The following is a 27,817-nucleotide window of genomic DNA, read 5'->3' on the forward strand; positions in this document are numbered from 1 at the left end:
TAAAATTACGCGGTCTTTTTTAAATTTTTAAAAGTTTAAAAAAAAATGACAAGTGTCATTTACGGGTTAATGTTTTTGCATTTTTGTAAAATGGGTCAGTGGAAAAAATAAAATTTCGCTCCTCCCCTTTTCTTAGATCTTTAGACGTAACAAATTTTCATAAAATGTGAATAAAGTTTTTTATCGTATTTATAAAAATGCACTACTTAACTAGATTGTATACATGGTATATATGTGTCTATAAGTCTAGAAAGCTAATTAAATAAATCGTCAACGACGCGTGGCGCCGCCGAGTATTCGCTTGAAAGCTTGTCGAAATTCCGGTGAGAAAACAGTATAAATAACGGGATTAAGAGTGCTGTTGAAGTAACCTAGCCAAAGAAAGAAACTTGCAAGAATATCTGGCGGCGCACAGGATGAACACAATGCTTGTAGGAGGGTGACAACAAAAAACGGCAACCAGCATGCAACAAAAGCGCCCGTTATTATTGCCAATGTTTTAGCGGCTTTTCTTTCCCGCTTAGCTTCTATTGTTTCCCGGTTTTTCTTAGTCGTTGTTATTTGCGGTGGCTGTGTACCTGGTGTCGTAACGACGGCCATTGTCGCCGTCGTTGTTGTCACCGAGGTGCTGGTTAATGTTTGACTTACATTTGCCCCATTGGATGAGGTCTTTTCTGGTGAAACTGATGAATGATCAGGAGTCGAACGTGTTATTGTGAACGCTGTTGACTCCTCTCTTGGCCTGAATAATAAGTATTTAAAGTATGTTATTTAATTGATATCGAGGTTGATAAATATTTATTTTATTTTAAATATTTTAAATATTAACCCTGTCTTTATGAGCCTCAGGATCCCTCTTCTCTCGTGAGACGGTTGGTATGCCGCTCCTGGACGCTTTCGTATTCGTCTTCGAGCAGCTTGGAATATCCTCCAATACAGGATTAAAATTAACAATAGAGGGACGTAAAATGTCGCGCACGTCGCAAATATCTAAATGTTGAAAAAGAACATTTAATAAATTTTTTTTTAAAGAGTTTTTAAAATTTATCATTAAAAATATAAATGATTATAATAAATAGTGTATTTGACGGCATTAGATTTTTTTTTTATAGGGAGAATTTATATTTAAGTTTATTGATTGGAATTGGAAGAGACTCAATGAACTGAAGTGAATTAATGTGTATATGAGAGTAGAATGACATATATATGACTGGATGGGGATATATGTATGATTTATATTGAATATAGATGTGAATAGGAGATGATGATTTTATGAGATTCTCAAGAGTCAATATAGAGGGATTATAGGGTAAAAAATAAGACACATGTATTTTAGATTTATAGACTTTTTTTTTTTTTTTAAATTTATTAACTAGAGATTGGGGTTGTTTCATATTTAACGTCGATTCTAGAAAACTAGGGTAAAATGAGATACTAATTCAGAGGAAATAATTTTTTTTTTGTTGTAAAAAATTATTAATAAAATTTAATGATTTTTTTAAGTACTTTCTTACTTTTATCCACAGTTAAATTCTACCAACAATTTTCACAATACAATTCTTTACTTGATACCGTCGTAAAAAAGCGAATGAAGCTGCCATTTATTTTACTTTTCATAAACTTACTTATTCTATATTTACTCTATAGACAAAGACATATAATGCACTATAAAATATATATAAATATGTATGTAGGTTTATTTGAAAGTTATATTCTACCTGATATGATGGATCCTGTGACACAAGACATTTTCCCTCGGCAATACGTCTCATAAAACCAGGATCCTTCCATCCCAATTGTGGGGCCAAGGAAATTCCCAACGAGACGACCCACACAATAATAACTAAGATCCCAATTCTTTTTGGGTTTCGTGCCTGAAACCATTATAATTGTTATTCTTTATACTTTGATATCTATGTTTGATGTATGATGACTCCATCAGAACATAATAACATCACTAGTGATCTAGTCATACCCTTAGTGGTCTCAAAAATGATACGTTTAGTGGAGACAAAAGTGTCAGGTTTTTTTATGTTTTACGGGCGGACTTTATTGTTATTATTATTACTTTTACTTACTTTGTTTGATGATCAATAAAAAGTGTATAAGGGAATCGGGAAAAAAAAAAAAAAATAAAATAAAGGCAGGGTAGATTTTTGTCTGAGAGAATTTTCTGATAATAATTTCCGAGAAGGTCTAGTCAAGACAACTAGCGCTGACTTAAATTATTACAATTCTTTAAGATAAAATGTATAGATCCTTTACACGCTATAGGTGCTATAAATTTGGCAAGAGCAAGGTAATAATTCAAGCCAACGTTGCTTTGGTGTCAGCGCTGGACTACTGAAATTATTTTTTTTAAAATATTTCCTTAATAAATTAATTAGTGATGTTTTTTTTTTTTTTATTTACGAACTAAGGGATTGTTTAATTTATTTATGGGCAGGGTAAGAAAATTTATTAAAAATTATGGAAGTGATATTTACCTGGATATAATTTATGTCTGTCACGGCCCAAAATCTGTCAATTGCGATGGCTACTAGATGAAGAATTGATGCCGTGCAACATAGTACGTCACTAACTGTCCACATATCACAAAGTGCTGGGCCTAGTGACCATCCTGAATATATCTAAACATAAGAAAAAAAATTTTATATTTTTTTGTAAATTAAACTGACTTTTGAATTTTTTAAAAAACGATCACAAAACAAATTTCACTTGTAGGTTTTTTTTATTTTTTTAAAATTTCATCAGTTGAAAAATTTTGACAATAGAATTTCAAAAAAAAAAAATGACAAAAGGCACTTGTAGATCGTTAACTCTAATGATCTGTATTTTTAAAAATTTTGTTTTTACATGGATATGTAGGATTTTATTTTCTCATTTTTCCACTTGACAATATATCAGTTGAGTTGGTTTTTATCAAGAAATTCTGCCAACATAACGAATTTCCAAGCTCTAGGACAACGACGATGACGACGTCGAACAATGGCATCTGTAGTATATCGTAAATTCGTCGAGTTAATGCGAAGAAGACAAGAGGACAGGCTTGCAAATGACGCAAAAGAAAATGAAAAAAAAAAAAAAAAAAAAAAAAAATGATAATAATAATAATAATAAAAAAAAAAAAAATAGAATAGAATAGAAGCTCGTGTTCTAAAATCGATATAGTTCTTGAGATTTTAAGCTTTTCAAAATGCTGAATCATTCAACCAGAACTTTCTATACACAATAGAATAAAAATAAATTAACTTTATTGTTATTGAAACGAAGACAGATTTGAATTTTATTTTGAAAATTTAGGCGCGTAATTGTTTAATTAAACAGAGTTACGTATTTATTAAATAGTGTGAGCTGAAAGTAAATTGATAAAATATATGTAGATATATATTTAGCGAAACCTCAAGTTAAATTCTTGGCGGAATTTTCGTAATGCTCATCGGTGGCGTGAAAATTTAATTACATTTGGATGAGATTAGAGCGAGTGGAGAAGAGGTAAACGCCGATCGATGTTGCCACGCGATTACCTGTAGAGCGAGATCCCTTTTATCAGACCCTCTATGTTCGACGTATATATATGCCGATCTACATCTATATAATATATATATATATATATTAATGATAAATACATTAAGGGAGCTTTGGGGCTGTAGTTCTGCCCATTATTATACTTAGCGTACTCAGTCCGTCACACAGAAGACAATAAGTCTCATCAATAGAGAGCTTGATTGAGTTTTCTCAGCCAGAGTATACTTCAATTAAATGGGATGTCAAATTGTAGTCTCTGATGATACATTATCCTATTTTGTTACGCGATAATTATCGCAATTTACAAAATTTTAAATGCGAAATCAGAGTTTTTTAAAAAAATCCCTTGCAAAATTATGATCATAAAATTAGGTGACTGTTAACAATTTTCTGAATTTTTTCAACAAAGGAATTGCAAAAAAAAAAAAAATAAAAAAATGCACTTGTAGAGAATTGAAAAATCTACAGGTGCAATTTTTTGAAAATTTTTTTTTATAATTTATTTGTTGAAAAAATTCAGTATTACCCGGAAATGGAGTAAATAGAGCAGGAGTTTTTTACAGTAGAGGGATGTTGAGATTTAAATTACAATTCTGGTTATTTAGCTCAACTACGCATATCATTTTTATCCTACCCTTCAAGTTGCTTACATTAAATTTTTATTTTTAATGCATATTTTTCAACATATAATGGTACTTGTCACAGAAACAAAGTAAACATAATAAAACTAAATAATAAATGCCAATAAAATAATATTTTTAATATTAATAACAAGTCTCGAACTCGAAAGAATGAAAATAAAATATCGTCGAGATAAAATTTTATGTCTCGTAATAAAAACAGTAAATATTATAAATCGTTGCAGAATATGCTTATACATATATGTTATAATAAAACTAGAAATATATGGAAACGACATATCTCGTATTATTTTACTTGTCATATCTTCTTCTTACATTAACAAGAAAAAAACTAAAAATATTTCTCCAGTACAAGTCCCTCAGAATATATGCAGCTGCATCTGGCGCAGGTTGTCATAACGGTGAAATTGTTTGGCGAACGATATTCTTGGAGTCCAAAACAAGGAAACTGTGAGAAAAGTAATTTGGCGGACCACAGGTGTGGATTTCAGCAGCCAACCGACTGGAAATTGAGTTTGAGTTGATACTATTACACTACTCTGTATTATACGTACTGGCAGCTACATGCTAGGACAACCACAAAATAATAATAATAATATCAAAGCCAAGTAATGTGTGCTGTAATGTATGTTTGAATAAATCTGTTTCAAAATTACACATACATTTCCATTTAGATTTTTCATACTCCTTTCACTTTACTCATATCTTATCTTCGTACTTTTACCCTTCATTTTACTCAACTTAAATATTTTATGAATAACTCAGCGAAAATTTACTTCCTTATGGCAAAAAATTTTACAATATTTTCAGTACATTCATTTTTAAATAATAGCGCGAAATATTATATGCGACAGTTAATTTCAAATTATTATTAGTAAGTAACAAATTTTAGATAAAAAAAAAAAATTATGACATTTCTGATCTGTACAAAATTTCGGAAAAATGAACGGAGAACTTCTGTATGAAATAATATATGACGAATATTATATTTTTTAATAAAAAAGAAAAATATATCAGAAAATTTAGCTAAATTTGCCACATATATTTTCTGATATTTATCATATATTTTGACCATATATGTTATTTTCATATGGGTAATGTCTAACTTTTCTCAATAAAAACTCTAATTAAAATTTTTTACCTGAGGTAATTTTTTTATAGACCTCAATAGCCTTGATATAAAAAAACTAAAAAATAATTTTTTTTTCTAATGGCCATTAAAACTTATTTGCCAACTAAAAATACATTACTAGTTGAAATTGCTCGAACGATTTTCTATAATCCACTTACTCTAGTAATTCGAGTGGATTAATCTATAGTAGTTGAGTCTGGCTGTAGATGAGACAGAGACAGAAAATAAAATTAGAGAGGGGGGGGGATCAGAGTTCACATGGTTTTAGATACGCGATAACGATAAGCTTTGTAGTACTCTTAATAATCTTTAGATACCTATTAATGACGGAACTAGTTGGTAGTGCGGCAAGAAACTAATACACATTTGTAATGGACGAGTGCCGATGTAGATATAACTATTGATGATGTATATATGTTAATGTATGTGTAGATGGGGTGGGCAGAGTTAGATCGAGTCAAATATGGGGTAGATAAATCAGTCGTTGATCATCGCGGTAAGAAGGATGAGATGGATGAGGATGATAATATTAAGGTAGAGAAGTTGCATCAGAGAATCTACCAATATCCGCTTGTAATCAAGTGGTCGATGGAGAATTTGCCGAGATTAACAATAATTTGATAACATAATTCTGCCTAACAAATTCTCTCCATAACCTTCGTCCTATTAAATTTTTCACATACCTAAGACCTAATTTTTAAAAAACTTTTGATAGAAAATTTTTTTTAAATTTTTAAAATAATTATTTTTTAAAACAGACTCAATATGTCTGGACACTAAACGTAATCTTGATGAACTCTCGATAGTCTGAGCTTCATTCGAACCGATCGAGTCTAAAAGATAGCGTTAGGAAAAAAAATTTACTGTAAAAAGTAACTTGGGACGTAAAGCTGATCGAATTTTTTTGCAATGCCATCAGACTTGTTTTTTACAAAAAATTTTTTTAAAAAGATTTTCATAAATTGGAATGATGGTTAATTTTTTCTGAGATTGAATTTTAAATTTTAAGTTGAAGCTAAAAATATGGCTGATCTATTAAATTACATAAAGTCAAGGCTTAACATTTTCTCGTTTACTAATATATATATATATAGACTTTGTATTGAATTTTATGGCACCAGGGAAAATCCTTGTTTATGGTCGTACCTCAGCATTAAACGATCAGTAGTAAAAAATGTGGATAGTTATACTAATAACGATAAATATAAACTAAATCAGGCTTTTCGTTCTTATTTTCTGCCTGCATATTCGTATACGTCACTAAATAATTGCAGTCTAATTTATTGTAAATTCAAAATATGAAAAAATTGATAAATTATTAAATTGAGTGTTAGAATTTTTTAAAAAAGAATAAAATAAATTTAAAGTTTTAAAAAAAGTAGTCAGACTGAAAAGTTGCAGTAAGAAAAAATGTGAGAAAAAAAATAAAGTATTTCTAATACCAAGAATGGACTTTCAAGCAGGCATACATCAAGCTCGGCAACCTCCCGTTGTCTTGAAACCCGGTATCTAATCTTCTCGCTTATCACCCGGTTCTCAGTTTAACCGTGTTATTTTTCTCGCCACTGGCTCGTTCTTTCAACCCCCATTGAATTTTATTTATTTATTTATTTTTTCTCTCTTTTTTTTTCCATCACTTTGTTCTCTATTCTTTGTCCATTTTTTTTTATCTCACTCATCCTCTTTCATCTGTCCCCCATTTTCAAGACAAACCCTACGGTAGCGTCACTAGTCACAGATGAACGCACAGACTTGCGTAAATCTATGCGCAATCCTTAACACATTGATCAGAAGACTTGGTCTAGTTAGAGATTTTCTCTACCCCAGTTTCACTGCTAACTTTTATATACTCTTCATCCCCTTTTATCGGAATAAACAAAAGTATTGCTGACATCCACGGACACCTCCGACCTGAAAGTCTATGATCCGGGAATTTCTCCTGGGTTTATATTTATATGTTACCGAGAAGTCACTCTTTTCATATATGAGTTATAGAAAAAAGATATTTCTTTTTGATATGTCGAGCTAAATTATTGTCTATCATTTCTTTTATTTTTACCAACAGTAAAAATACACTTTTTTTATTTTTCACTTCGATGGGTTTCATTCAATTGATTTTTTATTTTTTTCACAGTAAAAAAAAAGTTTTATCTTCATCACTGTACAAAACCTCATGCCGCAATAATTTATTTTTGTATAAAAATTTTGAATTTTTTAAATTACCCGCCTTTTTTTTCCTCGCGATTTTGCAACTTTTGCTACAGCGCCGCTGCGGCAGAGCGCTGAAGTAATGAAAAATACAAATGGCGGCTCAGATTGTAATACTTTCGGTTTTAAGATTTATATATTTATTATAATTAAATAAATAGGATTTGAGTTATGATATTTAGTAAAGTTCTAGAGTGAAATAGTAAAAAGCGATTGAAAAAAAATAATTAGGTCAATTGGCCGTCTGAAAAATATACGGCCAATAAAAAATTTATACTTTATATAGCATTTAATTAAAGTAATTACTTTTATGACATTTTTTTTCAAAATTAGATTAGATAAATCCTGTGAAATGGTTATTTGATCCCAAAAAAAATGATTATCTACAAAACTTTTATCGGATAGCTTAGTTATCATTGGCGATAATACGGTATTATGTCTTCTGACCCAGTATTATAATTTCGAAATGGGGGAGTGGTATTTAGGATGCTGTGGATATAGGGTAGGGTGAATTCTAAATGTTTTATGCATTCTACAGGATGTGTAATGCTTAAGTAAAGAAGAGAAATGTTTGAAACTATTTAAAAAACTTTTTTTTTTTTTTTTTTTTTTTATATAATATTTACTAAATTCATTCTATGTTATAACTGAGAAAAAGCATAAGGCACGTTTTTAGTTTAAACTCGTTAGTTTGTGAAAAAGTATCCTCAATATTCGCGCAGTCGTCACATTTACCGATGTTAAAGTTTTATCCGGCGGATCGATATTTACGAGTAGCTAAATTTATGTAAAGGCAGGAAAAAAATTTTTAACTATCACTTTAATTTATTTCTTTTTTTTTTCTACTCATATTTTTAATCCTCGTTTCTACTATCTAGGACATGTATTACTTTACATATTGTAAGTGTTGACATGTGTAAAATGGCAATGATCCAGACTTTCAAGAGCTTGTTATAACTTTTGATACATTTCAAACAAGATTCAAATTTTATGAAAATATCAATTTCCTTCAGCTTTTCTTAAAAAATTTCTAGTCTATTTTTTTTTTCATATGGAATATTTTTATATAAAAAATTGTCTCGTTTTACCATGGGGTAATTATTTTATTTCTTTCTGAAATAAAAGAATAAAAAAAAAATGTATGAGTATTTTCTATTATAACCGTAATATCACTTCCGAAAAGATGAAAACCCGAAACAAAAGTTTAGCAATTGACCCTTGTCGCGAACAAATAAAATAACAATAATAATAAAAAAAAAAAAAAATTTAAGCTGAAAAAAGGTCGATTTGTATGAGACCGATTATCTTTATAGATCCAACGATTCGATTTATTATAACTTTTAAATAATGATTGAAGATATTCTGAAAACTGTGGACGCCTATCAACGATATCTTCTTTTTAGTTATTTTTTATATTTTTATTTTTTTAGTCCGGATTACCAGAGATCCTGGCACTCAGTCCCGATAACGAAAACGAATATCGATGGCTCGCATGGTTCCATCGTTCCGAGTACTATTCCTCCTGCTTCTCACACACTCCCGCGGTATTATTCAATTTGCATTTTTTTCATCTTTTTTTTCTCTTTTTATTTATAAAGTCACCCGTGGGAAATCGATTTTCGATATTGCGTGCTCACATCCACCAATCTACCATCGCGATATATAAACGCCACCTTGCGGCTTATGAACCAAATTGTATTTCTGAGCATTGCTTCCTGTTGCTTTTTCTTCTAAAAAAATTTAAACTTGAAAAAAAAATTTCTATATTATATTAGACTGCGGGCATAGAAGTGAAGGTTCAAATTTTTTTCTACGGCTTGAAATTTGGCTTAATTACTTGGTGTAGCAAAAAAAAATCCCGTATTCCCATGCGCAACAATTCATTATTTTCTTAATGGTCTCGTTTTCCCGCCTAACCCCTTTATATACATATACATAATTTGTTATTTAAATTATTTTAATAAAGTTTGTAATGTATAAATGATAAAAAAAAAAAAAAAGTAAATAAATAGAATAAAATAAACGTATGAATAATAAAACAATGAATAACAATTATTAAATGATAAATAACGCAACTGTTTTTTAAAAATACACAATAGAATTATTGAATATTCATATGAATATCCCACTTACTTTAAAGAAAAATATAATAAATAACAGCTCATAGCTTGCTGGTGTATTTATACTGCCCAGTACCAGTTTAAAATGATAACGTTTAGGCAAACGGAGGTAATTATTCATATTGACATTAATTACGTTATCTTTTGTACTAAATTTAAAATTTATTTTAAAGTCAGAGCATTTATATTATTTATATATTAATTAATCATGTGATTTTTACCTCATACACGGCACCAAGTGGCATGACGAGACATGCGACCATTAGATCGGCAACGGCGAGACTGACAATTAAATAATTCGCTACAGATTGTAAATTTTTTTCTAGCAAAATTGCGGCAATTACGAACACATTTCCTGTAACATAAAAAAAATTGATTATTATTTTTTTTTTGGAGTTTTTTGGAGGGAAAATTAAATTTTTAAATTTATTGTAAAGAACAAAAAGTAAAATTGAATTAACAATCGCGAAGTAGGATAAAATAAAAAGTGGAATCCCTCTTATTACTTTTATCCCAGGAGGATTTGGAAACAATTAGCTGGTATATTTACTCGAGGGGTAAAACTTAAAACTTTTATTGAAATTTAAAAATTTTTTTTTCGATTTAAATTAAATTTATTTTTTTATTGACAAAGAAATTTTTTTTTATTACAATTTTGAGATTAAAAATTAACTCAATTACAAATAAATTAGTGATATTTATTGAGTAATTGTCGGGGAAATTGTTCAATAAAAGTATAGATTGTAAAACTTTGCCAATGTTTTTCTATTTAACAGGATAAAAACACTTGTAGAGAATCAATTTTCGTTGAGGTAAAGAGGAACAGACAAAAAGTAATAAAAAGTCGGGGCAATGTAAAGAGATAACATTTGTTGTAATTTATTTCTCTGTCAATGCCAGAGCAATCTATTTCAAATAAATTTATTTATTTTATTTAATTATAGAAAAAAAAAATTATTATTTTTTTAACTTTGTCCTTTCAATTATAAATATGTTTATCTATTACTCAAAAATATATTTTTGAAAATTCATTGACTCCAGCAGCTTTTGAAGGGTAAAAAAAAGTAGTAATCAGGGTGTCAATTTTATCCCATAGTCGCATTTAATATTGAAATTAAAATAAAAAATTTAATATAAATTATTTATATTTTTTTTTTTCATCAACAAGTCAGGCACGGGGCCAAATATATAAGTTTGATCCAACGTAAAATAATAAATAAAACTGTAATTATATTCCAGTAAAAGTAACTGAATTAAAATATAATCTCGGATCCTCAGTAAGTAAAAGAGTTTAAAAAGTAAATGAAAGAAAAAAAAATAATAAACTTGAGGCTTTATAAACCAAGTTTCTTGATGTATTAATTACGACAGCTTTGGACGACCCGATCTTTTTAAAAAGACTTCAGAATTAAAGCAGAAACAACAACAAATAAGCTTTATTGTATATAAGTAATTACATAAATTATTTTTTACAGAAACTTCAAATAGACAAATTCTATTATTTATAATATCGCGCTTTAAATTTTAGCGACAGTTTTATAATTACTTTTATTATCTTTGATGTTTGCATTATTTTTAATACTACTCAGGATTTAATTATTCCAATTATTTAAATGAGGTAAGATGGACAGTAGTTAATTATCCAGTGAACTGAAAAAATTGTCAAAAGACCCTTTTTATCGAGGAGTGGGGGTTGGGAAATTAAAAACTACTGGAAATATTTAAATGAAAAATTGGGAAACGCATGCACGTGATCGATTATTTGTAAATATAATTTCGGGATACTTTAACGGCGGTAACTGTCAGCTCAACATGACGCAACAAGGTTACTTTGAAACTAAACTTTCAAAGAGCTATGACCTTCTTTCACCCCTTAGAGTTCTCTTTCGTGATTGGTCTATTGATCTTCCACCTCAATGGATTTGCATTGAGTAAACACTGCGGTAAGCAGGATAAGTTAAGTGAAGATTAATGAAATTAAACAGGATCATGTAAAAATTATTAAAAAAAAAAAAAGTGAACAATAATTTGCACGTAGAAAATTGCGGAGTAATCGTTACTCGACTGAACCGACCCTGTGACGGAGTGGGCTCAGTGCCAGCGTGACGCTCCGCAGATCAGGGTTCAAATCCTGGCTTGGGTTCCCAATTTTTATCTGACAGCGCGAGCTATATCTTCTAGGCTACATGGAAAATTTTACTGTACTTAGTGTCAACCAATTACTGGCCTGTACACTTAAGACATATCGGATTGTAGCAAATTCTATTGTATTTTATAATCTGACGTAAATCTTCGAAGGAAACTAAAGTCCTAATTATTTTGAATCGTGACGTAAACTGTAGTAATATTATCATTAAAAAATTTTATTTAAGAATAATTTTTCAACAGCAATCTTATACTAGTTTTGAAAATTTAAATCTTATTAAATTAATTCCATAGAAAGTTTTATTTATAAACAGGCTAATTTACTTTCAATGCTGACAAATATTTAATACTACTTTATAAAGTCCGGCTTGGTCGACTTTTTTTAAATATTTTTTTAAACTTCCCGCCATAAAAATTTCAAATTTAAAAAAAAGGGAAGTTTGTGGTTTCGGTCCAATTTTAGACAATCTAGTTTTCATCAGTTGACTAAAAAAATTTTTTTCGAAAATTTCTCTAGGGTTTTCAGAGAAGTCTTCGTAATAATGTTAGCGCACAGAAATCGAGAAAACGAAGTTTGTAAACAGCTGGAAGTTTTTGGGCCCGATGTCTAGATTTTTTTTCTTAGCAATAATAATAATAAGTTATAAATATTACTTACCAATAACAGTAATAAGTATGAGAAGACCGAGCACAACAGCAGTAAGTATTGCGGTAACATCATCAAATGGTGACGGTCCTTCGATAGATGAAATGTTTCCCGTGTTATTTATCGTCATATCCATTTTATTGTTTTATTTATTTAAAAATATAAATAATCTTGCTGGCGGGGTAATCAAAGGTAATTTTTGGATCGATTATTTATATATATATATAATTGAAAATAAGCTGTATCATCTGTTTGTCGTTAATTCAAGTGTCATTGTCATTATAAATGGTAATAGTTTACAAAGTTTTGCTGGTAGTGATTAACGGTTTGTTAAATGGTATGTTGGTTGCATTTTTTAAAGTTATCTTTGTGAGTTGGTGGTGTTGGCGGTCGTGATGCTTAACTTTTTACTTGTTACTGCTGCCTAATGGTGCTTTTTGTTCGTGAGCTTTTATCTGATGGGGCTGGTGTACGTTAAGCAGCTGCAGACGCAGTGGCGAAATGGAAGGACTTAAAAAATTCGTGAGGAGCATAGTAGTAGTAGAGGTAGTAGGAGTAGTTGAAGTTGTGGTAGCAGTGATAAAGCTCGTGATAGTGAGGACATTTTAAAACTGATTAAGAGATGAGATAGAGAAGATTTAGGTGAAGTTTGTGGGCCAATGAATGTATCGATGTCATTGTTTTCGAGTTGTAGAATCTGGAACGAGAAAAATAATCATTAGATTTTGTTTTTTAGATTGAATGACAAGATATTTGTATAATAGTTACAATAGTGGGGGTAAAAAATCATAAATTTCATATTTTTGAGGTCTTTTTTAGTAAAAAGTGATGTATCGTCACTTTTTGTCAATGCAGTGATAAAAGTTGAATTTATGGCATTAAAACAGTAAATTATAAAGGACATAGTTATCTCTGCGTACAGATGGACGCCCTTATGGCACCTGCTACATGATATATACTTGATTTTAAATTTTTCATGTATAATTTTTTATTTTAAATGGTGAAAAATAGTAAAAAAATTAATCGATCTCATATTTTACTCTTTTCCAATCTACTGAATTTCTATACTTCGAACTAATAAAACCCTTACCCCAGTAGAATCTGGAACGAGAAAAATAATCATTAGATTTTGTTTTTTAGATTGAATGACAAGATATTTGTATAATAGTTACAATAGTGGGGGTAAAAAATCATAAATTTCATATTTTTGAGGTCTTTTTTAGTAAAAAGTGATGTATCGTCACTTTTTGTCAATGCAGTGATAAAAGTTGAATTTATGGCATTAAAACAGTAAATTATAAAGGACATAGTTATCTCTGCGTACAGATGGACGCCCTTATGGCACCTGCTACATGATATATACTTGATTTTAAATTTTTCATGTATAATTTTTTATTTTAAATGGTGAAAAATAGTAAAAAAATTAATCGATCTCATATTTTACTCTTTTCCAATCTACTGAATTTCTATACTTCGAACTAATAAAACCCTTACCCCAGTAGAATCTGGAACGAGAAAAATAATCATTAGATTTTGTTTTTTAGATTGAATGACAAGATATTTGTATAATAGTTACAATAGTGGGGGTAAAAAATCATAAATTTCATATTTTTGAGGTCTTTTTTAGTAAAAAGTGATGTATCGTCACTTTTTGTCAATGCAGTGATAAAAGTTGAATTTATGGCATTAAAACAGTAAATTATAAAGGACATAGTTATCTCTGCGTACAGATGGACGCCCTTATGGCACCTGCTACATGATATATACTTGATTTTAAATTTTTCATGTATAATTTTTTATTTTAAATGGTGAAAAATAGTAAAAAAATTAATCGATCTCATATTTTACTCTTTTCCAATCTACTGAATTTCTATACTTCGAACTAATAAAACCCTTACCCCAGTAGAATCTGGAACGAGATAAATAATCATTAGATTTTGTTTTTTAGATTGAATGACAAGATATTTGTATAATAGTTACAATAGTGGGGGTAAAAAATCATAAATTTCATATTTTTGAGGTCTTTTTTAGTAAAAAGTGATGTATCGTCACTTTTTGTCAATGCAGTGATAAAAGTTGAATTTATGGCATTAAAACAGTAAATTATAAAGGACATAGTTATCTCTGCGTACAGATGGACGCCCTTATGGCACCTGCTACATGATATATACTTGATTTTAAATTTTTCATGTATAATTTTTTATTTTAAATGGTGAAAAATAGTAAAAAAATTAATCGATCTCATATTTTACTCTTTTCCAATCTACTGAATTTCTATACTTCGAACTAATAAAACCCTTACCCCAGTAGAATCTGGAACGAGAAAAATAATCATTAGATTTTGTTTTTTAGATTGAATGACAAGATATTTGTATAATAGTTACAATAGTGGGGGTAAAAAATCATAAATTTCATATTTTTGAGGTCTTTTTTAGTAAAAGTGATGTATCGTCACTTTTTGTCAATGCAGTGATAAAAGTTGAATTTATGGCATTAAAACAGTAAATTATAAAGGACATAGTTATCTCTGCGTACAGGTGGACGCCCTTATGGCACCTGCTACATGATATATACTTGATTTTAAATTTTTCATGTATAATTTTTTATTTTAAATGGTGAAAAATAGTAAAAAAATTAATCGATCTCATATTTTACTCTTTTCCAATCTACTGAATTTCTATACTTCGAACTAATAAAACCCTTACCCCAATAGAATAACCCATTTTATATCCCCAGTATTTATGTACTTATATATCTACAAACCTCGAGCATAAAAAACAATGACTGTTTATATAGATCTATAGAGATAAACGCGGAATGATTAATAAGTTTTTAACTCAAAGTTCAATTTCTCTAAACAAGCTTGAACAATAATAATGTGTCAGCAATTTATTTAGTCTTTTACGAGTAGCGGAGTGCGAGACCCGCAGATGGGATTTAAAGCCGAACCAACTGGAATCACTCGACACGAAGAGTAATTGAGAGAAAGAGAACCAGCGACTGTTTCAACATCATTTATCAAGCTACGATGAAACCGCAAAGGATCTCAAGCTTTTTTCATCCCTTCCCTTCCCTTTCTTTTGTTTCTTATTTTTTATCTCTTTTATTCCTTTTTCTTACATCTTATATCTATTTTTTTTTTATTCTCCAGCAACTCGTATTTTATTTATCATTTTTTTTGCTTCGTCGTCACTAAATAAAACCATCATTTTTTTCAATGATAAAAATTTATTTTTTTATTATTTTCTATGTCAATGCGAATTTAATTTACCATCAATGTGGACCGTCAGCAGCTTAATGGTTTGAAAATCTTGTATTAGTTGAAAAAACTTTTCTCTATATATATTGAGCTCATAACGGCTGTTCGATTAGTCGCTAACATTTAATGTTTCTTATAATGATCACGAAAACTTTATTTCATATATTTTATATATATAAAAAAAATATATCAGAATTTGAAGAAATAATTTTTTTTAAGTGAAAGTTATCAACTATAAATAAACAAGTGAAAATAAAAATAATAAGGAATATTATCATCTTCTACTTATGCCAGATAAAATACTCACTTTATCAACGTCAAGGCACTTTAACTGAGTACATCAATTATTTTTGACGTGGACCCTGACACTTAATGCGACGAGTTTACGCCTGTTTATCATTATAAAAATTGTCATTTACATATTAATCTAGCTTTGATTTTTTATTCATTTATGTCATCATCAAAATTTTGATTTAAGATTTTAAGTCCCTTTTTTTTTTTTAATTTAAAATTTTCTTTTGAGTCTCGAATTTTACAAAAGAAATTTTTTAAAAGAGTCCATTTTACCCGGCTTCATTTAAATATAAATAAAAATAATTATTGGCGGGAAATTTAAATTTTAAAAAATGGATCTCGGTAACGGAATTTTTTAGAAAAATAAAAAATTGAAATATTTATCTAAAGCAACTTCAGGTAAAAATTTTTATTCTATGCGTACCTTGAGTTGATATAAATCCCGGCCGATAGACTGTAACATTAACAATTCGTATGAATTATTTAGATCCGTCGAAAAAAAAAAATTAATGTAGACACTGAGGTCACCTTTATTTTCAAGGCTACATCGAGGCCGCTTAAGAATAAAAAATTAGCAAAAAAATTTTTTAGTCTAGTTAAAAAACAAATTATCAATTTAAATGAAATAATTAATTCAACTTTTAAATTAACTCGCATAAATTAAAACCCCCCAGTCCAACTCAATTTGTATAAAAAAATATTTAGATATATATTCTTGAACTCAAATTCAAAGTTAAACGTTAGCTCATAAATGAAAAAATACCAACTGAAAAAAATATAAAAATAGATAAAAAAAAAAGTGAAAAAATAACGGTAAAGGTTATACACACTTGTTGGCTTTTGGCAACATGCCAGAATAGATTTTCACAAAGTATTGGTCTCACATGCGCAGCTACTTGCTGACAACGAGAATGTTCAATCGGGCTATACTTTCATCTACTTGACGTTATTTCACCTCAGTAGACATCAGAAATGAAAATAAAATGTTACAACCTCACAAAATTTACTTTTTTATTTAAACTTTTGTTAACTAAGTCTTCAAAATTTTTTTGATCATACATAAAATATATACCGAGGGCGGGTGGACAAAACCGACTTCAAAAATTTATTTTGATTGTCATCTAAAATTTTTTATCAGAAATATATCAGTAGGCCGCAATCTACTGAATGTTGAAAAATTGTCGAGTTCCAAAAAATTTTTATTTTCTCAATTGATATATATTTTGATCTTTTAATCTTGTCAATATATATTTTTGAATATACCAATAGTGTGATAGCAAGTCAATATAAATTAGTATCAGAGTCTCATCTCATCTCATGTAAACTTAATAGTAACTTTACTGAGCTGTCAGCCGTCATATGTATGTACATATATATATAGTTTAAGTGAACAACTGAAGGTACTCGACGATCACTCAAGAGTTATGAATAATTTTGAAATAATTGCAAGTAAAGGGTTTGTAACTTGTATAATAGATGCACGTAACATTCACTATTGTTCTATAAATATGTATATATAATATCTATATATAGAATATAATTGTGTTAAAGATCCCTAAGGATCCACAGATACAAACTTTCTTAACTGCAGTTACCAAGATATGTATATATTATATATGGAAATCATTCATTTACATTTCGGTTAATGGAAAATAATTTCAAAATTTTTTTTATTTGATCAAAAAAAAAAAAAAATAAATAAATAAAAGTTGATTTTGACTTTTTCTTCTGGATAATAATTAAAAAGGAGTAAAGGTTACTCTATAAATATATAAAGGAGAATGGGCATCTAACTAGTGATTGAATTGTCAATCACTAAAATCATTAATCGGTTACTTAAAAATTGAAAGGATCAAATTTATACTTGGGATATAATATAAATTTACGAGTTTTATTGTTACAGAGACAAGAACTCACACTTTAATTTATTTATATCGTAAATTGACATTTAACTGTTTGTTTAACGATACCTAGTTTACACAAATCAAAAGTATTGACAGTTCAATATAGTTTTTTTTTTTTTTAAACTGACGTTAGACAGCTTGTAAATTTTACTGATACGTCAAAAGTATTTATTTTTACTCGTCTTAAAAAAATTTTTATTATTACTCACAATCTATATCACCTGCAAAATATCAAAACTCTGATCGATATATATTTTTAATTTCTAATCGATTCTTAAAAGTAATTGTCAGTTTCTTTGCTTTATTTCTCTGGAATAAAAAATTTTTTTATCGCAGTTAAGACAAAAAAATTTCACACTTATGCATAATTAAATTTAATGGGTAATTAAAAAAAAAATAAAAATTCAAAGTAATGAAATATAAAATTTTTATTCCATTGGAAATAAACATGAACATATTTTATTTTATCACTGAATTGGTATTCATAAGATTCATAAGATAAAGTCTTGGAACACGAGAAAGGAAGTCGTATTTATAAATTACATCGTAAACTCCAGTGACCTCATTATCGTACACTTGATTGAATTTTCTCTCATCACTCATCAGTGTAACAAAACTTGACAACTAACAATAGTTAGCGAGTATGCTTCTAAATTAATTAATTTAATTATTCAATAACTTAATTTACTGTGAGCCGTGATTATAGCCGTGAACTAGATCCAAATTATTTTATTTTTTAATTTAATGAGTATGAATTTTCTGAACGATAAAATTTCCCGCTTTGGTGGAAAAATTTTAATAGGCATCTAAGATCGAAATTTATTTTTTTTCCACCCTTGGATACTCTGGGGAGGTGAAAAAAGTTGTAAGCCTGATAAAAAATATAAAACATTTGGGCGTGGGGAACATACATTTCATAGATGCGTTTATTTAAGTGCTTGTTTATACCACTCGAGTTGAATAAAACTAAAAAGTTCACTTGGGAGATGAATAAAAAAAGTTTTAAGACAACCGTTAAATCGAAAGTTAAACTTGAATTTACGGTTCACAAAGACATTAATATTTTTTTTTTTTTTTATTCTGTGGCTAATAAATCCCATTGTTGACACTATAATTAAGACATTATATAATTTATGTTATGGGGTAGGACAGTCCCCTAAGTCTCAAACTATTTTTTTAAGCTTTTCGGTGTCAAATTTTAATTTTCAAATATGATCCTGAAATTGGCAGACATTTGTAAATTTTCGGATTTTTCTTTAACAAATTGACTACAAAAAAAAAGAAAACTAAAAATATGCACATGTAGAAAATTTAACAAGCTATAAGTGCAATTTTTTGAAAATTTTTTTTTTCATAATTTATCGCTGATAAAAAATTTCAAAAATTATTAGACGTCCGCTGACTTTATTGACAAAAGTTGAATTTCTTCAATTATGGTAATTGAAGTTTTGAACAGTAATTAAAAAGTCATGTCGCGGAAATATGTGGAAATTGGGACCGTGATAATTGCCACGGACCCAATTTCGTCCAACTTCTGAGACATTGCTCCCCCATTATTTGGAAAACTTAAACTATTATACAAAATTGCCCTTCAGAGACCAAAATGCCGCACTATTGATTATAAAGTGACTGTTTTTGGCAAATATTTGAGAAAATCCGTTGTCTTCTCTTTAAATTGCCGAAATATGATAAACCATCTTGTCCCTTTTTCTTTTAATTAATTTTTTTTGTGATCAATTCTTGTTATTATCTATTGGGGGCATTAAATATATGAAAAAAAAAATATATATATATATATATATAAATAATTGATACGTGATCTATGAAGACATAGTCTTGTAATTAAATGAAATAATTGGATATAAAATAAAGTTATGGTTTATATATATTAAGACAAATATTAGTCAGTTAATAATATGTTTTTGTTTTCTCATCACGTTTCTATAAATGGTATGATGATATTTATCAACTGAAATGAACCAAAGGGATTATGTCTCACTATATATATACTTGTTACCCCACGTCACTGGAAAAGGAGATATTTGAGAAAACAAAATCTCGGGTACCTTTAAAAAGATATGTAATATATAGTGTTGTGTATAAAAAGTTAAATAAAAAATATTGATAAGAAAGGTTAAAAAATTACCAAAATAAATAATAAAGTTGAAGAAAAATATCTGTCACAGCTGTTTGTTAACTCTCTCATGTCCTTTTCCCTTTTTCGACATTTGTAGAGCCCAAAAAAATATATATACATAATATATTAAGCATTTGTGTGAAAGTGGAAATATGAGTTTCATAAACTTTTTTGTACTGATTTTTATATTAAATATATACATATATACATATAAATTTATTTATAATTTTTGGATCTTGTTCTTGAGATTTAATAAAAAGTTTCGTAATTTTAAATCAGTTATAGATTCAATAAATATGAAATTAAATTTCGATTCAAATTCTGAGTCATTTAATGTCATATTTATATATATTTTTTTCGTGTCATTTAATATCCTCAACTTTAATAAACGACTTATCAAATGGACCGAAAGTTCCATTGCCCAAAAATCACAGAAAATATCAATTTATATAAAAAAAGAAAGAAAATAATATGTGACATATATGAAATAACCTCAAATAAAGTTAAAAAATTGCGCTATTCAATACACAATTACTTCATATATTTTACCAAACTTTTTTCTGCGAGCCGCAAAATTTATCATGTTAAATCTAACGATAAATATTATATTTTTTTTTTTATCAAATAAATGACACCGAAAAATATGCGATAAAAAAATTTGGGGTGAATGTGGATTTTTAAAAAATTCGTAATCACAGAGTTCACTTGAAATTTTTTAATGTACGACAATAAATTGAAAAAAATTGATTTTTTAAAAATATATGGTTTCATTGTTTATTGAAACATTAAAATATTGCAGCGAAAAAAAAAATAATAACAAAAGATTTTTTAGTGAATACAGTGAATCGGAGATTCATTAAAGCCTTGACCTCATTCTGACGAGACTTATAATAAAATATTTGCACTTTTTCTATTAAAAATTCATAAGAATGAATAGCATAGGAACGAGTAGTTGGAATATCCGATAAAATAACCGGACATTTTTTTTTTTATTAATTTTCTTTTGTACCATTCGTTGTTACTGAAAAGTAATCTGTATTTAAATAGTTATTCGAAAATTAAACACAAGTAATTTAAAACTTATACTATGGTGAAAAAAAGATGACCAGATATTTTTTTTTCAGATTTGAAATTTAAATGTACAATGGTACTTGTTCGGCGCTCAGTGCTTGCATTGCAAAAATGGCTGAGGAAAAACCGGATAAAATATTAACAGATGTAAATGGAAGCCTGTGTTTGAAACCCCAAGTCAATATGCTCTGAAGGGAATTCATTCGATCCGGATCTAACATTTAAATGTAAGTACTGCCATCTAAGATTTAATATTTTATGCTTCGCATTTTATTAATTGATGATCTAGGTTTCCAAGACGCATGACAGTTATTTTTATTTTCATTATTTATCGTCATTTTATTGTCAAGCGTAAATGTCAGTACTTTAAACTTCCTCTCTTTTTATTTTTGACTTAATAAATCATTCAGCGAAAGAGTTGATTTATAAATATTCTGGAAATTTGAATTCGCGGGCTGCAGTTGTCATTCGACAATGCGATCCAATGTTATATATATATTCATATTTATGAAAAGGTTTATTTCAGTGTCTCAGTAACACATTCGAGCAATTTGAATTTAAGTACCAAATAAATGGGATGGTGGGCAAAGTGGGACAACTTTTCTACAAAATTTTTCGTTACTTCATTTTGTCAGAATAAATTACTGGCAAATAATTGACTATAACTTAAAGTAAAAATAATTAAAACTTTAATTAAATGTATCAAGTTTCATAAATACGGCCTTGATTTTCGTAATTTTCATACTAAACTGACGATTATCATAAAATAAATGCCGTAATAAATTGCATGTAAATCGCCGCATTGATAAAAAATGACGATACACATAAACTTTAACAGGAAAGCTCCCTAAAATATAGTAATTATTTTTTTGATAGCCTTCATAAAAAAAATAATTAAATTGTCATTTTTTGGCACTCGGGAATCGGGGAAAAAATAAAAACCCTAAACGCCCTCTGTTTGAGGATTAAATTTCTAACCTATTTCTTAGTAACAATAAACCGCTTGTTTAAAAACATCAGTTGACTTTATGTAGATTAAATGTACACGGAAAGCATCTGGATGAAAAGAGGGATCGGAGAAGATTAAATAGAAAAGAAGAAGAAACTAAAAAAAAATATATATAAAATAAAAATCTTGTTTCCTTTATAAACACTTAAACTACCTCACTCTTGTAAATTATTTTTAAAAAATTACCCAAGATAAACCGTAACCCGTAATACTATTATGCAAAAGTAATAGAGTTCACCAGTTGACGTTTAATTATTAGCATATATTGTATTTTATAAAAAAAAAGAAAAAAAAATAGTCACCACACATGTACACATATATTAATATATAAATACATGTAAATATCAAAATCTAAATATAAATATATATGTAATACTGAGTACATAAATTTACATATATATTTCCCACGGCAACGATTTCGTGGTTTTAATCATCTTGATTTTTCTAAATTATTTATTTATTTTTTTTTTTTTTTCCCCATTCACTTTGCATTTTTTTACATTTCATTTTAAAATATCATACTGCCAGTTTTTGATGAATTAATTTTTTTTTTTTAAATTAAATTCGCTGAAGTTATTTTGGTAAACTTTTTAAAACAGTAGCTTATATTTTCTTAAAGTTTCTAGCCACCTAATCTTACTTGAGTAAATTAAAAATAATAAAGTTATCCAATAAAATTTTTTCTCGGCTGAAAAGTGGCCGAAAAAGGTCCATGTAGTAAACAAAGCGGAAAAATGGATAAAATTTACCGACGATGGCTGAAAACTTGAAAATCATCTATAGTTTTATGAAAAAAAAATGCAATGGCCGAAAATGGGGCAGCTAAAATTTATTGACCAATTTTCGGCGTGCCTAATAAAAATAATCAAATTTCGGCATGTTTTCAGCCAAATATCGGTTTATTCCTTGTATCAAATTTTGACTACGGTCAAATGTCGGACCCTCAGAATGAAATTCTAGGATTTCGACCAGATTTAGCTTTTTCAGTCTATTCCTATTAAATTTAGCATTTTCGGTCAACTTTCGGGCTCTTTCAATGAAATTCTATGATTTCGACCAGATTTAGCTTTTTCGGCATATTCCTAGTAAATTTTGCATTTTCGGCCAAATTTCGGGCTCTTTCAATGAAATTCTATGATTTCGATGAGATTTAGCTTTTTCGGCCTATTCCTATTAAATTTTGCATTTTCGGCCAAATTTCGGGCACTTTCAATGAAATTCTATGATTTCGACCAGATTTAGCTTTTTCGGCCTATTCCTATTAAATTTTGCACTTTCGGCCAAATTTCGGGCTCTTTCAATGAAACTCTATGATTTCGACGAGATTTAGCTTTTTCAGTCTATTTCTATTAAATTTTGCATTTTCAGCCAAATTTCGGGCTCTTTCAATGAAATTCTATGATTTCGACCAGATTTTGCTTTTTCGGCCTATTCTTATTAAATTTTGCATTTTCGGTCAAATTTCAGGCTTTTTCAATGAAATTCTATGATTTCGACCAGATTTAGCCTTTTCGATCAAATATTTTCAGCCGGGACAGGTCAAAAAACAAAATTTCTAATATTGCCTACTCTAGAGTAATGTTCTGTGATATCTGACTACTAGAACATAAATTTCGTTGTAAAATCGATAAACTAATGAAGGGTTTAAAGTTATAGCTTATATGTGGTGTGTAATATATGATATGTAATATTTCGCAAGAGCCTCTGAGGTAAAGTGCATCAGAGCGGTTTACTAATGAAGCCACTGGTACACTTGGGAGCAAACTATTAGCTCACTATGACACGTTATATATATATATATATATGTGTGATGTTAATTTATGCAGAATTGACTCTTAAATAACTAACTGCTCAGTTACTTCAATCTGCTATAGGTAATTTTGTCTTATCAGCAAAAGATTTAAAAATTAACCGCCTCGAGATTAGTTTAATAATTTATATTTATAATAATGATTGAGTAAAGATACATATCTTTATTATTATTGGATTTTTATGTTCATTTAAAGTATAATGGGAGTTAAAGTCGAGTGAGAAAAATGATAATAAAATGAAAGAGATGGAAATTTGAGTATTTTTCGTTGTCTGACGACTCTTGTCGACGCCTCGAGTACTTGACAAGAGAACAACCGAGAGAGTCAAAGAGATAAGAGTGCGAGAGTGAGAAAGATAAACTTTTGTTAAAGTTATTTTATGTTTAACGCGAGACAAGGATATCTCCTAATGAACTTGAAGCTTGAACGATAAGACTGCTAAATCCTCTCGACCCGAGGAGATACCCAAGTTTACGTAAACTTTGGTCTCCTGTGCTGCTGATGACAATCGGGCAGCTGGCGACGTCTGGCTCGATTTCGCGACCAGAAAACTAAACTAAGATCGAACCAATTCTGACAATTTTTATTGTACTTTGAAATATTTTTATTTTTCTTTTATTCAACTTGGGGATAAATTTTTTTTTTATAATTAGTTTAATTAATCAACAACAGGGCTAATTGGAGTATTCAAAAATATTATTATTTTTGTCCTCAAATTGGATTGCAAATTTTATTTTATTCATACATAAATTTCTATATATAAAATATATTGAAAAATTTTTTTTTCAATAAATTTGAAATTTTCCAAGTCCTTTATGGAAATTTTTTTTTTATTAAATTTAAATCAAGTAAAAAAAAATTTGTTTTCCCGGGTAAAAGTATTTGGCCGAAATTACGCCGTTAAATTTTTTTTTAAAATTACCGACACTGAAAACAGACCAAAATTTTCATGATACTGTCTAATAATTTATGGATGTTTTTTTTAAATAATAAAGTAAAAAAAAAAATATTTGAAAAAAATGCACCTACAGTATGATAAATTTTCTATACGTGCATTTTTTTATTTTTTATTTTTTTACAATAGATTTGATGAAAAAAAAAATCCGAAAATTATTAGTTGTCTGTTAACTTTATAATCATAAATTTTCATATATTCAATTCAACATGGAATAGAAAATTTTCAACTTTTCGGCCGTCGTCGGGTAAATTTCGGTCTTGTGTTCTCTTTTCAGCCGAGAAAAAACTTGATTATTTTCTTGACTTGAAATTTCTATACCTGAGATGTTTGTAAAAAATTTTTCATTCTTCCAGCGAAGTTAAGTATAAAAAAAAACTTTATATTAATTATTAACATAATTAATTAATTTTCATAATAACTGTAGTGAATAACTCAAGTTCTATTAATTATCGCACATACTTGAATTTTTTATAGAATTAATAATTTTTCTCATTCGCTTCTGAAAATACTGGACGTGCTCTATACATACTTCTCTTAATTAAAACATAATAATTAAATAATAACCAGGTAGACTCGTATATTGTGGAGCAGCAATTAGACTTGTAATTAAATTCAAAAACAAATCTATTTTACTTGGCTTAGGTCGATAGTAATTTCGGCGTATTATATAACCGTCTACTTGGCACCCACCGAAAATAACCCTGCCTCGATATATTATATTAAATATAATAGAACACAACGAAACGTTTGTTTATGTAAATAGTCGAGTGTTTTGTTTCTTGTAGTGGATTTTATAACCGGGTATTTTAAATGTCGAACAAAAAACATCAACTTGTACAGAATAAATATTTACTTTAAAGTGGTCTGATGCATTTATGTATAATCCAGCATGTGGAATCACAAATGCAGTGAGTGGGTACTGCGGGAAGTTAAGTCAAGATGCAGTGAAATATGTACTCAACAAATATATATCAAACACATTTACCTTATATATATTTAACATATTTTACTAAAAAAAAAATTCGAAATTTCTCATCTGACCCTTAATTACAAATTCACTTTAAATTTTTTTATATATTTTACATACTTCTTCATATATTTGTTTTATTAATTAGTTTAAAATTACTATAACTTAATAAATTTCAAAGATATCGATTTTTTTAATCAGACCTTTTTTGTAGACCATTGAATTCTCTACAAAATTTCCCTTTGACTTTTTTATGTAAACCCAATTTTTCAAAAGATATTGTTTATTTTTGAATTATAAATAGCAATTTTTTTTTTTAAATAAAGGCGGGAATTTTAAAATTATTATTTTTTTTTATATATTTTTTTGTCAACCGAGCACTAAAATATTGATATTGATTGAACAGTATATTTATTAAACCACTCGAAATATTTTTGTTTGATTTAAGCTGTAGGCAAATATATAGAATATATACACATATATATATAAATAAAGAAAACTATTAATTTTCCAATAAATAAATTTTTGAACATAAACATTTCGAATAAAATAATTGGAGACTGATATAAAAATTAATGGTTAGCAAAATGTCTGGTTAATAATAAAAATAAATTTAATCGTGTCTATATAATAAAAATAATAAAGGACTTAAGATAAGCCAGACACTCAATAGTCGTGAAAAAAAATGATTATCGACAGACGAAAGCCATCCACTCACACGAGGCGTGTCTCATTCTCAATAAAAACTCGATGGACAGTGATATAATGAAAGATGTCCAAATGAAATATTTTTATAAAAAAAAAAAAAAAATATATATATATATATATATATATATATATATATATATATATATATATAATAAATTGACAAGTTATATTTTATAGCGTCGCATTTAATTTGTTTTGTTATTGAACATTGTAAGCTTTATTGTTGTGTAAATTTATAACTTTATTTTAACGCCCGAATAAATATTTACAATAAAAAATATCCTGTTGGACATAAAATAAAATAACGATTGATTCAGATTATTTAATCAATTGAAACTTGTATAATCGCTTTAATAATTTCACTGTTCGTTATAATATGGATCATTGAATTTAGATATTTTTTTTTTTTATTACATCTGGGAATTGAACTATCAGAAAATATATTGTTGGAGTTAATTATTTTACGGTAGAGGATCCAATTAACTGACCCATCCAATAAGCTTGATTTTACCCTATACTATTAATCATATTAGCTGTTTACATATAATCAATGCCAGATACACATCTGTATATGTGTGTGTGTGTGTGTGTGTGTGTGTGGGTGGGTGTAGTGTGAAGGAGAATGATGTCTGAGCATGTCTGTATCTATCTACTCGGTCCTGTTTAGTTTAGTCTGTCTTGAATTGACCGTATCTACTTGCAATGCTATTCTGATATTGGCACTTTCTACGCCCTGATATGACTACTTGCTTTCTCACTCTTGTGGTTTCGTCATCTATATATATATGATGATGAATGATACTCTGTTACAACTAAATAAGTTATCGTTTATTATTTATTTGTACTCAATGAATTATTTACGATCTGATAACAAATTTTTGACAAGACTTTAAATCAAATTTGTGACTAAACTATTGAACTTGGAAAAAAAATCATTGAATACTTTTTTTAGAAAATTTAATTTGCTACAAAAAATTATTGATATATTTTTGTCATATTTTTGATAGTTTAGTCAGAATTTTAATTTGAAGGCTGAAAAATATTTAGGGAGTAAGGGGTTGATTATTTTTGGAAATGGAATCGGAAAAATTGAATTTCTGAGTTATTTTATGAAGATACGATAAAAATGTATAAGAACATATTTGTAGAAAATTAAATTTGCTACAAAAAAGTATTGATATATTTTTGTCATATTTTTGGTAGTTTAGTCAGAATTTTAATTTGAAGGCTGAAAAATATTTAGGGAGTAAGGGGTTGATTATTTTTGGAAATGGAATCG

The 27,817-nt window shown here is 28.3% G+C and overlaps 1 protein-coding gene across 1 annotated transcript in view; it reads right to left on the reverse strand.

The window, feature by feature from the left end:
* Positions 1–247: 247 nt before the first annotated feature.
* The window catches only part of LOC103580437 (5-hydroxytryptamine receptor), a 29,682-nt gene continuing 2,112 nt past the window's right edge, over positions 248–27,817 (reverse strand). Inside the window, exons 2-7 of the mRNA XM_053741905.1 lie at positions 12,433–13,117; positions 9,851–9,984; positions 2,487–2,630; positions 1,719–1,874; positions 830–990; positions 248–742 (exon numbers count right to left, since the gene is read on the reverse strand). Coding sequence (XP_053597880.1) covers positions 271–742; positions 830–990; positions 1,719–1,874; positions 2,487–2,630; positions 9,851–9,984; positions 12,433–12,556 — 1,191 coding nt within the window. The 5' untranslated portion in view covers positions 12,557–13,117 and the 3' untranslated portion in view covers positions 248–270. The remainder of the gene's footprint in view (positions 743–829; positions 991–1,718; positions 1,875–2,486; positions 2,631–9,850; positions 9,985–12,432; positions 13,118–27,817) is intronic.

Source organism: Microplitis demolitor, chromosome 9 (assembly GCF_026212275.2).
Source record: "Microplitis demolitor isolate Queensland-Clemson2020A chromosome 9, iyMicDemo2.1a, whole genome shotgun sequence".
In the NCBI taxonomy this organism is placed as follows: Eukaryota; Metazoa; Arthropoda; class Insecta; order Hymenoptera; family Braconidae; genus Microplitis; species Microplitis demolitor.